This window comes from Natrix helvetica, assembly GCF_964273705.1.
Source record: "Natrix helvetica genome assembly, chromosome: Z".
Taxonomy (NCBI): domain Eukaryota; kingdom Metazoa; phylum Chordata; class Lepidosauria; order Squamata; family Natricidae; genus Natrix; species Natrix helvetica.
The window spans coordinates 110751047-110764667 of record NC_138554.1 but is presented as its reverse complement, the minus strand read 5'-3'; the positions used below and the strand labels follow the sequence as shown (position 1 = coordinate 110764667).

At 35.2% G+C, this 13621-nt stretch overlaps 2 protein-coding genes across 4 annotated transcripts in view; one reads left to right on the top strand and one right to left on the bottom strand.

Annotated features, from left to right (window-relative positions):
• HEPACAM2 (HEPACAM family member 2) overlaps nt 1-1702 on the bottom strand; it is a 36564-nt gene extending 34862 nt beyond the window's left edge. The window contains exon 1 of one of the 2 annotated variants that reach the window (XM_081969970.1): nt 1607-1702. The gene's annotated coding sequence lies outside the window, so the exon portion shown is untranslated. The remainder of the gene's footprint in view (nt 1-1606) is intronic. The other variant, XM_081969971.1, reaches the window with a different exon arrangement.
• A 520-nt stretch (nt 1703-2222) lies between these two features.
• VPS50 (VPS50 subunit of EARP/GARPII complex) overlaps nt 2223-13621 on the top strand; it is an 83497-nt gene continuing 72098 nt past the window's right edge. For both annotated transcript variants that reach the window (XM_081971669.1, XM_081971668.1), the window contains exons 1-4: nt 2223-2375; nt 3516-3584; nt 10228-10350; nt 10675-10746. In XM_081971669.1, the coding sequence (XP_081827795.1) occupies nt 2343-2375; nt 3516-3584; nt 10228-10350; nt 10675-10746 (297 nt within the window). In that variant the 5' untranslated portion in view covers nt 2223-2342. The remainder of the gene's footprint in view (nt 2376-3515; nt 3585-10227; nt 10351-10674; nt 10747-13621) is intronic.

The window sequence follows — 13621 nt, the reverse complement described above, 5'->3', positions numbered from 1 at the left end:
GACAGTTAAACAGCTCCATGAAAAAGAACCCAAACTTGTACAAGCCCCGAGGATTGCAAATGATGATTTTTGGTAGTTTGTGTCTTTTGGGTTAGATGAAATTAGTCCTAGTACTTTTAAATAAATAAGTACAAAATTGCTTTAAAGAGTAGCAAAATTGCTTTGAATTGCAAGATTCAGCAGGATGCAAATATGATAAGGCAATTAAAAAAAACTTTTAAGTGTGTATTTATAACTAAGCAGAGCAGTATCAGAGAATTTTGAAATGGGCAAACCCCCTGAAAGAGAAAGGCTGATTACAAATTCCCACAGGAGTGCCTGAGTAATCCAGGCAACATGAAAATGGTGGCAAAGTAGAGATAGCAATAAACTGTGGTTTCCATTCTTAAGTGATTAGCTAGGCTATCTACCTAACCAGAATTATAAAGGGGTGCCCATTGTTAACTTCAGTTTCCCAAAACCAAGTGAATCAACGTAACTGAAAAAGAGATCAGGATGCAATAAACAGCAATATTATTCAGCATGTGTGTTGCACTTATATGCTTACCAAGATATTTATACTATTCCAAGACTTTCTGAACTATAAACTGGCTGAATAAGCACAACCTAAACTGAAATTCAGTTTCTGGTTCAGAATGTCATGAGAATAATATTAAGAGAGTTAATTTTCACTTGTGAAATTCAGATTAAATCTTGTTTTGCATTATTTAAACCATGTTTTGCTTCAGCATGGTTTGCTGAATTAGTCATAATAGTTGAGTTCAACATATTAAGTCAAAACTAAACCTGTATTGTGGCTTAATAATGTAGGAAACCAATCACTTAGCTATGTCCATATTGGCCTGACTACCAATGTTAACTGGATTTTATTTAGCTCATTTTAATTTATCTAATTACTTAAGTATAAAAATAACTGCAGGAGCCCACTACATATAACATATCTTAACATAAGCTAAAATGAGTTTGCAGAATTGTGGTTTCAAGTGGATTACAGAAAACATAGCCCCTAACTAATCCCTCCCTGGTATTAATTATACCAATATCTTAGTAATCAGTCCAGGAAGTTTAGAAAAAAGTAAAGCCCTTTACATTTTCTAATACTTGCTTACAAATATTATTAATTGTACCCAGTTGTAAGATATAAGTAATACTTGCTCTGCTGCGTGTAGGTTCCCCTTTCTATTGTTCCAATAGTTGCTGTACTTTTATAAGCTAAAGAAAATGGCTTTTCATAGATTCACACTAGAGTAAACCATGCTAAAAGCAAAAGTTAGGCAATGTCTTTATTAGGATGAGGTTCTACATAAGACCATGCAGTTTTCAGTTTATTCCTGAGACCATAAGGGTTTCAATGAGGAGAAAGTGTTTGATTCAATCCAGCATGATAGAATTGCTGCAAGTTTTTAAACTGACTAACTCTGGGGCAATAGCAACTTTAGCTCTAGGGTCTAGAAGTAGTTTTGCTCCCATGGAAAGATCTAGAATACACCCCTGGGTGGTCTTTCTGATGGAAGAGCAAGAAACTCCCGCTTTCAGCCTATCAGCGAGCAACGCTAGCCACTGCAGGTACAAGGCAGTGGATAGAGTCCATCATCCCCCTCGTTACCTCACAATCTTCTTCCTAGCGCGGTTGCCGCGCTTATGGCAGGGTCCCTATTTATCTCACAATCAATTACTGCAATCTACCATATATGGGATTGCCTTTGTGAACCGCCCTGAAATTGCAAATAGCAAAAAATGCGGCAGCCTCCACATTAAATTGAGTAATGTAGGATTGTCACATAACACCAACATTTATGGGAGTTGTTTTGGTTACCACTTTGATTTTGGATACAATTAGAACTTGCGAATTATTTCTTTTATTACTCATAAAGTAATTCAGCATTGATGCATCGTATTCTCTCGGCATTTAAACAGCGATTTTTCGGTATTTACAAACTCATCTCGTCCTATCGATACTAATATCATGGATCAGGCTAATTATTCCATTAGAAACAAAATACATTAATGGAAATAATCAAATTCCGCCACCCAAGCATCAGACGGTTCCTTTAAATTCATTTTATCGCTAAAAGGCATATTTCATCCTGAAAATCCGCTAGCTGAAAAGACAGGAAACACGCTGAGCTTTGTGGGAGTTGTATTTCTGTCAGCTGCGTGTCGGCATCCAAAATCCGGAAGCGAAGCTTCCATTGTAAACTCCAAATCCCATGATTCAGAAGGAAGACAGGTGGATCATGTGATGCCCAAAATGGCTTCGCTGTGTTAGAGGCAGCTGCGTTCCTTGGTCGAAGGGAGTTTGCGAGACGAGTGGCTGGCCGGCCGGTAGAAATTGTGTCATCATGCAGAAAATCAAGTCTCTGATGACCCGACAGGTAGCGGGGTGGGAAGAACGGAAGGCCTACGTTTGATAAAGCGAGGTTAAGAAAGGTGTAGCTGAAACAATTTCTGCAGAAGAGAGCATAGGCAGTACGAGAGTCAGTGTGTGTGTTTCGCAAGGCCGGAATTCCTAAAATTAAAAAAGGGAATTTTGAACGAGAAGAAAAACCACGATAATGTGTTATATTTTCTAAAAAAAAAAAAAGTCCAAATGCGTTCTGTCGTAGATAAGATACAGTTTGGCGTGCGTTGCTCTGAAAAAGGAGTTCAGTTAAATAGGACTTGCATATTTGTAAATGCGCACAGGATTTAAGGTTATTGTTTATTACTATTATTTGGGGAGGGAGGTCTGATGCCTGAATAAATGAGTTATATGAAGAACGTTTCCTGGGTTGTCAGTAATTTATTTCACTGATTATTCATTCAGGAACGCAAGGACTCCAGATGCATTGTAGGATTGAATTGTGGCTGTTCAGGTTTAGCTTGTTTTCCCAGTTTAAATTCTTTGTGAGGAAATGATTTCAAAATGTAATGATCAGTAAAACTTGGAAACTTTTCTCATACTATTTGATAACAAAAAGATCAGGACTCTTGGTCAAAACTGGGCCAGATAATATTTCTTTGAGAGACAAATACAAGATGATGTGCTTTTTTGATGAGAACAATCTAAAAAAAAAAGACTTAATATTCCGAAATTGTGACTATTGATCATCTCATTTTCAGTGTTTTTTTAAAGGAAATAATATTGGACATTTCATTTCAAAGCTCTCTAATTCTTTTGTGTGAGATTCAACAAGCATTTTCTTCTGATATAAGTCTTAAGATTGAGCAAATAAAGTGTTTTCCAGAATGTTTGGGTTACAACATCCATTAGTTCCAGTACATAGATTGTAGTGAAGGATTATCCTGAGAAAAAGTCCATCCTTTTATTATACAGGTTCTTTTGTTGTACAGGTTCGTAAACTATTTGTAGCTGGAAAGCCTTATTCGTGAGAATAGCTCTAGTTTACCAAGGTTTGGTTTTCAAATATATGTGCATCCTGAAGCACTAGTTGAAGCACTCGTGTATTCATAAATAAGTTGCTTAATTATTGGGACTGCAGAAAGTGACATATTTGATTTTTTTCCTGCTTAAGGGTCTTAAAAGTCCTCAGGATAGTATTCATGATTTGAGCCCCCTTGAGAACTTCAGAATTCCAAGCAAGGTAAGACTGAATGCATATAATGTTAAAATTTATTTCAATTTCTGTTTTATATTTGTTTTCTGAGGCATCTATTTGTATTCCATACAGCTGCCTGAAGTCAGCATTCTTGTCAAATTGGGTTAATGACATTAGCATCAGGATAGGTGATGAGATCTTTACCAATATGTCAGCCTTATCCTTTCTATTCTGCAATAGCAGTGAATAGGATGAGTTTTATGATACCCACTTCCTGTTCTAATAATTGGATGTATCTCTGCTTGCTTACTATTGTTTAATATTTTCTGGCAGCTTTAATTTATAAAAGTACTTCAGACAATTCCCATATGTGTTATGAATCTTATTACTGTTTGATGTCACATTATTTAATTACATTTTACAAAACATACACATAAAAGCAATATAGACTAATATAGAAAACCAAGAGAAAAGATAAAGTGTAAAAAAAAATAGAAAAAGAAACATATTTGACTCTTAGTTTAAAACTGTGATAAAATGTCCATTTTCCCCAAAAGAAGAAAAGGGGTAAGAAAGAAATCTTTTTTTCTTTTTTAAATTTTAACATTCATCAAATCCATATGTCAAAATTTGATTTTTCTCTGCCTCCTGAAAAATGTCCACAAAAGACTTTCAATTATAGATGAATTTCGTCAGCTTCACAAAGGACATTAAGTTAGCCCTCGTTGCCAGTTCTGTCAACTTTATTAACCATTCTTCTATTGTGGGTATCATAGAATCGTTCCAGTGTTGAGCATATAAATGTCATGCTGCTATTATCATTTATAATCATAAAAAATACCTTGTGAGTTTTACAAGATTTTATCCATAAAGCCTAATAAAAAAGTTTCTGATCTAAATTATACATTAATTTTCAGTATTTTTTGAATTACATTATTAATTTCCATCAAATATTGCTTAACCCTTTTGCAAGAACACCAAATGTGATAAAAGGTTCATATTTGAATTTTACATTTCTAGCAACTATTTGAGGATCCTTTATACATTTTATGACACTGCCATTGATGTCAGAATTCCCACTATATTAGAATCTGACTATAGCAGTTGATGCATCAATTGCAACTGATTTCATAGTAACTGATTCTGCATATGTTAAATTGGAATGAAGGGTGAGTTTGAGTGGGGGAAGGGAATGATGTAGCATTACTGAGGAACTATAATCTGTTGCAACTTCTATATTCACAAGAATTTTTACAAGATACTGTATTTGTGTAATCCTCCGTTTTCTTTTCATATGCTTGCATATTCTCTGTTGTCTCTTAGTTTTTGGCAGCCATACAAAAAACCCTCTCATATTTAACCTTTCTTGAGGTATCATGCAACTCCTCTAAATCCATCCATTTTTGTGGATTATTGCATGTCATGAAGTGCAGGTTCATGAAGTCATGAAAAGATATGAATGAAATAATATTTACACTGCTTTTTTGACATAGCTATAAGTAATAATTATGTAGGGATGGTGATTGTCAATATAGAACCTTAGAGAAATAGGCCATGAAAAAGCAAAAAAAAAATGGTTATTTGATTTCTCAATTGGAAAGCAGAATCCCTTTTTCTTTTTGCTAATTCTGGAAAGATAACATTGTTGCAAGAATTATGTTGATCAAATAAATTCAAATGATACCTCAACGATTCAGATAAGTTCTTCATTGTTCTTACTTATTTATCATTTTTCTATACTGCTCATCTCATCTAAGTGACATGAATGGGCACTGATAAATTGGAAATATTTTACCTATTTATGTTGCTTGTCTAGTTAGGAGTAGTTCTGGATATGAAAGTTACGATTTTGTGGGTTCTAGAAAGAACATGATGGGATTCATGCAGCCAATTTTCTATCACTACAGTTCCATGATTTTTTTTAAAAAAACCTAATATATTACTGAAAAAATGCAATGGGCAGTGAGAATTATCTTGAGAGACAAAAGGAAGAACTACAACTAAACAATAAAGGTAATGTTAATACACATGGTTTGGTTTTTTATCTCAACTGCCTTGAAGGATTAACAAAAAGTTTGAACACCCATGATTTACACAAGGGTTATAATTATAAATTAAGAAACAATATTGCTCCAGAAGGAAAAAAAAACATTAACATTTAACATTAGATTAAGGAACTAATGTGATTATCTCTTAAATTTCTTTGGGAAATCAACAAGAGTATAAATAACGCACCCTGCAAGAATTAACTTCTATGGAGGTTAACAATGTGTTAAATTTAAATTCTTGAGAGCTTTCTCAGTAGTTTTTTTTTTTTTTTGTCAGAATGTGGAGACATTTTTACTCCATCCAGATGACATCACTCTATCGCTCATTGGTTGTACTTGTGCAACATTTTTAGTTTTATCTTTCTTCATAGACTTCCTTTGGGAAAGAAATAAAGGAAGAAATTGTAGGCAAAGATGGAGTTGCAAATAATGAAACGTGCATTTCTTGTAAGATGATGTGAATAAGACATACTTCTATGCAAATTATTTCAAAGCCTGGTCTTTTTAGTTTGGATCCATTGAATCCATTGAGATAGTTAAGACATTAAAAATATGCAGATATTTCAATATATGATGATTTCACTCCTGAAATATTCTATTCTAACTTCACTATATATACTTTGATTTAAGAGTTGGTCTTTTTGACTGTACAGAAAGCAATCTGGCCTTGAAATAAATTCTTCTTTTTCACAGCCCCAATATTTCAGGCCAGTTGGAATGAGATGATTCCGAGTCTTAACTGTTTCAACTTCAATTTTTTGCCCACTTCTACTAATATCTTAGATCTGGATGCATTGAAAATGCTTGTTAATACCGTCAACTAATGATTTTGTTGTATGTTTTTCCTTAATAACTAAGACTAAAAGGAATTGTTAATTTTTTCAGCAGCCTGTCAGTGGGGAACCTATGTTGGTAAGAATTGTGGAGCCTGCTAATTAATTGTTTACAAATCTCAACAAAATTAGAAGTAATATTAAATCATAATGGTTTTGTTGGGTTGCTCCTACTATGTTGAGCAGGAACATGCTAGCTAGAAAGCTAAATAATGAGTTACTGCCTTGTTTGTATGCTGAGATTCTTAGATAAAATTTAGTAAGCTTATAATGTTATTTTTTCTTAGTTCAGCATAAACAGATCAGGAGGCAACACAGCGTCATGATAAACAGACACCTTTAATTCCATGCTCATTGATTTCCACATGATTAATTCACTTTTATTCAAATCTATTCCATCTTTTCCCTTTCTTTTAGTTTTACAAATATATTTTATTTCTATTTATTAAATTTGTATGCTGCTGGACTCTCAGGATGCACTCTTCATGCACTCTGGTCATCAATAGAAAGCTCCCATTACTGTTGATCCTTACTGGCTAGCATAGATTGGTGTAAGGAGGTTTTCATATACAACCTCCTTACAGCAATTCAGCAATTCATTTGTTACACATCTGATCTTGTTTGTTTGTTCACTCAATTTCTACAGCTGCCCAACTCAACCAAGTGACCATGGGTGGTGATATAGTAGAAATACAGCCAACACCATTGTTATTCTAGTATATTCATATTACTGTATGCAACCTAGAATAAACCATTTAAAAATTGTATTTCCAACTACTCCAATCATGGATTATGAATATTATGAATATGTTGATCAAAACAAGTATTGTTATTTATGATACGTCAGCTAATTTAAAAGTGACTAATAACTGCTAACAGGATGCAGTTTCTTTATTACTATTAAAATATTAAGCAGGTGTAATAATTCTAAAACAAGTTTAGTTTATTTGGACATTCCTTCTCTTAGAACTTTTCTTAATATATCAAAACTTGTTGAAATTGAACGTTCTAAAAATATTCAACTGCAATATTATGGTTCTTTAGGTTTTAGAATCATAGCTATTTACTAGTAAAACTGCAATTTCAAAGATATTCCTCAAGATGGCACTTTAATAAAACTTATGAGGATGGTGAAAACACGCAGAGGGCATTTGATGGAGAATTTCTGTGTAATTCTAAAAGTACAATTCTGCTAAAATAAAGAATTGGTCAGTGCATGAGCTGGCTGGCATTTTTTCCCCCAGTGAACATGTTTTCTTTTCATCCTATGTGTAGTGTAGTTGGATCAGAAGCTATTGCATGTGATTCCATTAAGTTCCTCTTTCAAAATTTTGGGGATTCTTTTTGCAAAATATGTTTTGAGTTGCTAAGAGAAGATGTATTTATTCTTAAGGATAAGATTCCAATTCATGTTTTCAAGGTGGAATATCCATTTCTTAATTATTTCCCACATAAAATACACTGTACATTTCTATATGTTAGTATACAGCAAGGAAAGCTAAAGCCTATGTGAAATTGAATGCTAGCTTCCAGCTTTCCAATGATAATTCTGTCATATTTTGTTTTTATTCCACCTACTGAGGTTTCATTATATGATTGCTGATTTCAGTTTGTCTCTGATTAGTTTCTCTTTGGGTATGTTACAGCTTAGTTATGAAAGTAGGAAGCAGTTCAAAGAACAGATGCAGTAGCTTTTAGAACAATATGGGCAGAGTTTTATGCAAACATATTGTGATAATTAAACCATACTTTTATTATAAAGCATATTTAATATTCAAGTACAGTTAATTAAAAACAAGAAGTAGAACTGTTCCTCTATTTTCCAAAATGTTATACAGTTTTGTAAAATTTAAGGGTGAAAAATGAAATCTGTCCTGCAAATATATGCATTGTTGCAGATGTATATTGAAAATTGTGGCTATATATGTAATTTGCATATAGTTGGAATCCATATAATGATTTCGGGGACTATTTAATCAAATGTGTACCATACCTACTAGAGCTATCTTGCAATTAAAATTATAAATAAAATTAAAATAAAATTATTATCAGCAAATAGCCTGTAAAGATGAAGTAAGGAAAGCTAAGGCCCACAATGAAGAAAGGCTTGCCACAAAAGTAAAGAATAAAAAAAAAAAAGCTTCTTCCAACATGTTAAAAACAAGAAAAAAAGTTAAGGAAACAATTGGTCCATTGCTGGGAGAAAGTGGCAAGAAGGTGACAAGCAACAAGGAGAAAGAAGATTAGTGGATCAGAGGAATGCCATTGATATAGTTTACTTGGACTTCAGTAAGGCATTTGATAAGGTAGACCATAACTTACTATTAGATAAAGTAGAAGAATGTGGGTTGGACAGCATCACCACCAGATGGATTCGTAACTGGCTGACCAACCGCACTCAACATGTAGTTCTTAATGGAACTACATCTACATGGAGGGAAGCATGCAGTGGAGTACCCCAAGGGTCTGTTTTAGGCCCAGTACTCTTCAATATCTTCATCAATGATTTGGATGAGGGAATAAATGCGGAACTCATCAAATTTGCAGATGACACCAAGCTAGCAGGAATAACCAACACTCCAGAAGACAGGCTTAAGATACAGAAGGATCTTGACAAACTTGAACATTGAACACTATCTAATAAAATGAAATTCAATGGTGAGAAGAGTAAGGTTCTCCATTTAGGCAAGAAAAGCGAAATGCACAGGTACAGTATAGGTGGTACCTTGCTCAATAGTAGCAACTGTGAAAGGGATCTTGGAGTCCTAGTGGACAGCCATTTAAATATGAGGCAGCAGTGTGCACCAGCTGCCAAAAAGCCAACACAGTTCTAGACTACATAAACAGAAGGATAGAATCAAGATCAGTGAAGTGTTAATACCACTTTATAATGCCTTGGTAAGGCCACACTTGGAATAGTGCATTCAGTTTTGGTCACCATGATGTAGAAAAGATGTGGAAACTCTAGAAAGAGTGCTGAGAACAACAAAGATGATTAGGGGACTGGAGACTAAAACATATGAAGAACGGTTGCAGGAACTGGGTATGTCTAGTTTAATAGAAAGAAGGACTAGGGGAGACATGATAGCAGTGTTCCAGTATCTCAGGGGTTGCCACAAAGAAGAGGGAGTCAAGCTATTCTCCAAGGCACCTGAGGGTAGAACAAGAAGCAATGGGTGGAAACTAATCAAGGAGAGAAGCAACTTAGAACTGAGGAGAAATTTCCTGACAGTTAGAAAAATCAATCAGTGGAACAGCTTGCCTCCAGAAGTTGTGAATGCCCCAACACTGGAAGTCATTAAGAAGATGTTGGATAGCCATTTGTTTGAAATTGTATAGGATTTCCTGCCTAGGCAGGGGGTTGGACTAGAAGACCTCCAAGGTCCCTTCCAACTCTGCTATTGTATTATATTATAAAACGTAAAATTTTATTGGGACTGATTTTTAACTGCAATTATTTCCAATTTTTACTGCAAAATTGAGAGAAACAAGCTTGTCACTTTGATAAGATATAATTGGATATTGGATATATTTTATATTACTGTATTATTATTAACTATATTTTATAGATTGTATTCTACTTTGAGTCCTGCTGGATTGAACTGGTATATAAGCTTCTTAAATAAGTTTCAATGTTCAAGTCTACACATTATAGTCTAATCATGATTTATTGAATAAACTAATTTATTCAGAGACAAATCTCTCTTTGCAATATATATGTATATATGAAACACCTTCTGTGGCTTGCCTATTATATACTTTTTAAAAATAAATTGGTGATACATTATTTTCTGTCATATATTAAAGGAAGAACTTAGAGAACTCCGGGAGCAACCAACTGATCCTCAGGCCCAGCTGGAAATAATTAACAGCATTGAAGAAATCTATTTTTCCAATGATTCCTTTGATATTGTTAAGTATGAGTTAGAGGTAAGAACACTGAATTGGAATAAACAGTGTATTTTTTTCTTGATAATATACTTTGCTCTTCATTGCTATGTCACTGCCATTAAAAGAGAACAATTTTTTCCCATTCAATTAATTTCTACAGCTGTGCAACTTAATTAAATGACTGAATGGCTTGCAATTCTAAAATCATAAAACAATTTTAAAAAATACATAAAATAAATATATAGCTATCATATTTTTCTTAGTTTACTAAACTGAGTCAAAGTCACATTTTTCAAGAACTTTTCCCCTTAGGTTGATTTTGTGTGTATTTTTAAAATGGATTTTGATTGTGTTTATCTGTAGAAGCTGCCAGCTGTTCTTAGTCTTCAGGAACTGGAAGAATATAGAGACAAACTAAAACAGCAGCAAGCAGCCGTAAGTAGAAAGTTCTTTCTTCCCTGCTCATTTTATTGATTTCCATAAATCTCATTACTTCTCAGAATAGTTATATGACTTTGAAAACAGGTTGAAGTACTTCAGTGAAGACAGTGAAGAAATGATCAAATTTCACTTTCTGCTCTTTTTTATTTCTCATATACAATAATACAATAGTAGAGTTGGAAGGGACCTTTGAGGTCTTCTAGTCCAACCCCCTGCCTAGGCAGGAAACCCTATACCGTTCCAGACAAATGGCTATCCAACATCTTCTTAAAGACTTCCAGTGTTGGGGCATTCACAACTTCTGGAGGCAAGCTGTTCCACTGATTAATTGTTCTAACTGTCAGGAAGTTTCTCCTCAGTTCTAAGTTGCTTCTCTCCTTGATTAGTTTCCACCCATTGCTTCTTGTTCTGTCCACAGGTGCCTTGGAGAATAGCTTGACTCCCTCTTCTTTGTGGCAACCCCTGAGATATTGGAACACTGCTATCATGTCTCCCCTAGTCCTTCTTTCTCTTAAGCTAGACATACCTAGTTCCTGCAACCGTTCTTCATATGTTTTAGTCTCCAGTCCCCTAATCATCTTTGTTGCTCTTCTCTGCACTCTTTCTAGAGTCTCCACATCTTTTTTACATCGTGGCGACCAGAACTGAATGCAGTATTCCAAGTGTGGCCTTACCAAGGCATTATAAAGTGGTATTAACACTTCACGTGATCTTGATTCTATCCCTCTGTTGATGCAGCCTAGAACTGTGTTGGCTTTTTTGGCAGCTGCTGCACACTGCTGCCTCATATTTAAATGGTTGTCCACTAGAACTCCAAGATCCCTCTCACAGTTACTACTATTGAGCACGGTACCACCTATACTGTACCGGTGCATTCCGTTTTTGTTGCCTAAATGTAGAACCTTACTCTTTTCACCATTGAATTTCATTTTATTAGATAGTGCCCAATGTTCAAGTTTGTCAAGATCCTTCTGTATCTTAAGCCTATCTTCTGGAGTGTTGGCTATTCCTGCCAGCTTGGTGTCATCTGCAAATTTGATGAGTTCCCCATTTATTCCCTCATCCAAATCATTGATGAAGATGTTGAAGAGTACTGGGCCTAAAACAGAGCCTTGGGGTACTCCACTGCATACTTCCCTCCATGTAGATGCAGTTCCATTGAGGACTACACATTGAGTGTGGTTGGTCAGCCAGTTACAAATCCATCTGGTGGTGATGCTGTCTAACCCACATTCTTCTACTTTATCTAGTAGTAGGTTATGGTCTACCTTATCAAAAGCCTTACTGAAGTCCAAGTAAACTATATCAACGGCATTCTTCTGGTCCACTAATTTTGTCACATTATCAAAGAATGCAATAAGATTAGTCTGGCATGATCTGTTTTTGACAAATCCATGTTGACTTTTGGCTATTACTTTGTTTGCTTCTAGGTGTTCGCAAATTCGTTGCTTGATTATTTTTTCCAGAATCTTTCCTGGTATTGAGGTCAGGCTGATAGGTCTGGAGTTTCCTGGATCTATTTTTTTCCCTTTTTTGAAGATGGGAACCACATCAGCTCTTTTCCAGTCCTCTGGTAGTTCCCCGGTGTTCCAGGATCTCTGAAAGATATAATTCAGTGGTTCTGAGATTTATAGCTTTATTGCCATGAACTATAACATTCCCAAACTTTTGCTATTGGTCATGGTTAAGTTGGATTGATAGGATATTAAAGTGCGAAAGACTTGAATGACAGCAGACTTCTTATCCTTCTTATAAGTCCATGGGGCAATATAGACTTTGCCTTTAAAGGTTACAATTCAATCCCTGGCGTATCCAGTTGAAAGCATTTGAGACATATCAGTTATTCAAGAAAATTCCCACCTGCGCCTGGTCTCTAAACTCTTTTTTGAGTTTTGAAAATGAGCTTTCAATAATTTCTAGTCAATAATTATTTTTGCTGCTCTGTGAAATCTAGAAGAAAATACTGTAGTTAAGTGCATATTAAGCCTGTTAACCATAGTTTAGATACACACACAGCTGTCTGAGGTAACATACCACAATACTACAAACCCAAACAAAAGAAAGAACATAATTTAACATACAGGTGAATCTCAAAAAATTAAAATATCGTGCAAAAGTTCATTTATTTCAGCAATGCAACTTAAAAGGTGAAATTAATATATGAGATAAGACTCATTACATGCAAAGCAAGATAGTTCAAGCTGTGATTTGTCATAACTGTGATGATTGTGGCATACAGCTCATGAAAACCCCAAATCCACCATCTCAGAAAATTAGAATATTACATGCAATCAATAAAACAAGGATTGTACATAGAACAATATCGGACCTCTGAAAAGTATAAGCATGCATATGTACTCAGTACTTGGTTTGGGCCCCTTTTGCAGCAATTACTGCCTCAATGTGGCGTGGAATGGAAGCTATCAGCCTATGGCACTGCTGAGGAGTTATGGAAGACCAGGATGCTTCAATAGCGGCCTTCAGCTCTTCTGTATTGTTCGGTCTCATGTCTCTCATCTTTCTTTTGACAATGCCTCTATGGGGTTCAGGTCAGACGAGTTTGCTGGTCAATCAAGCACAGTAATCCCACAGTCATTGAACCAGGTTTTTGTGCTTTTGGCAGTGTGGGCAGCTGGAAAATGAAGTCAGCATCCCCATAAAGCTCGTCTGGGGAAGGAAGCATGAAGTGCTCTAAAATCTCCTGGTAGATGGCTACGTTGACCCTGGTCTTAATGAAGCACAGTGGCCCAAAGTCCTGTTGCTCAGTGGTCCAAAGTCCTCTTTTCTGATTAGAGCAACTTTTGCCAAAAGCACCAAAAACTGGTTCAATAACCATGGGATTACTGTGCTTGATTGGCCTCTCCATTCT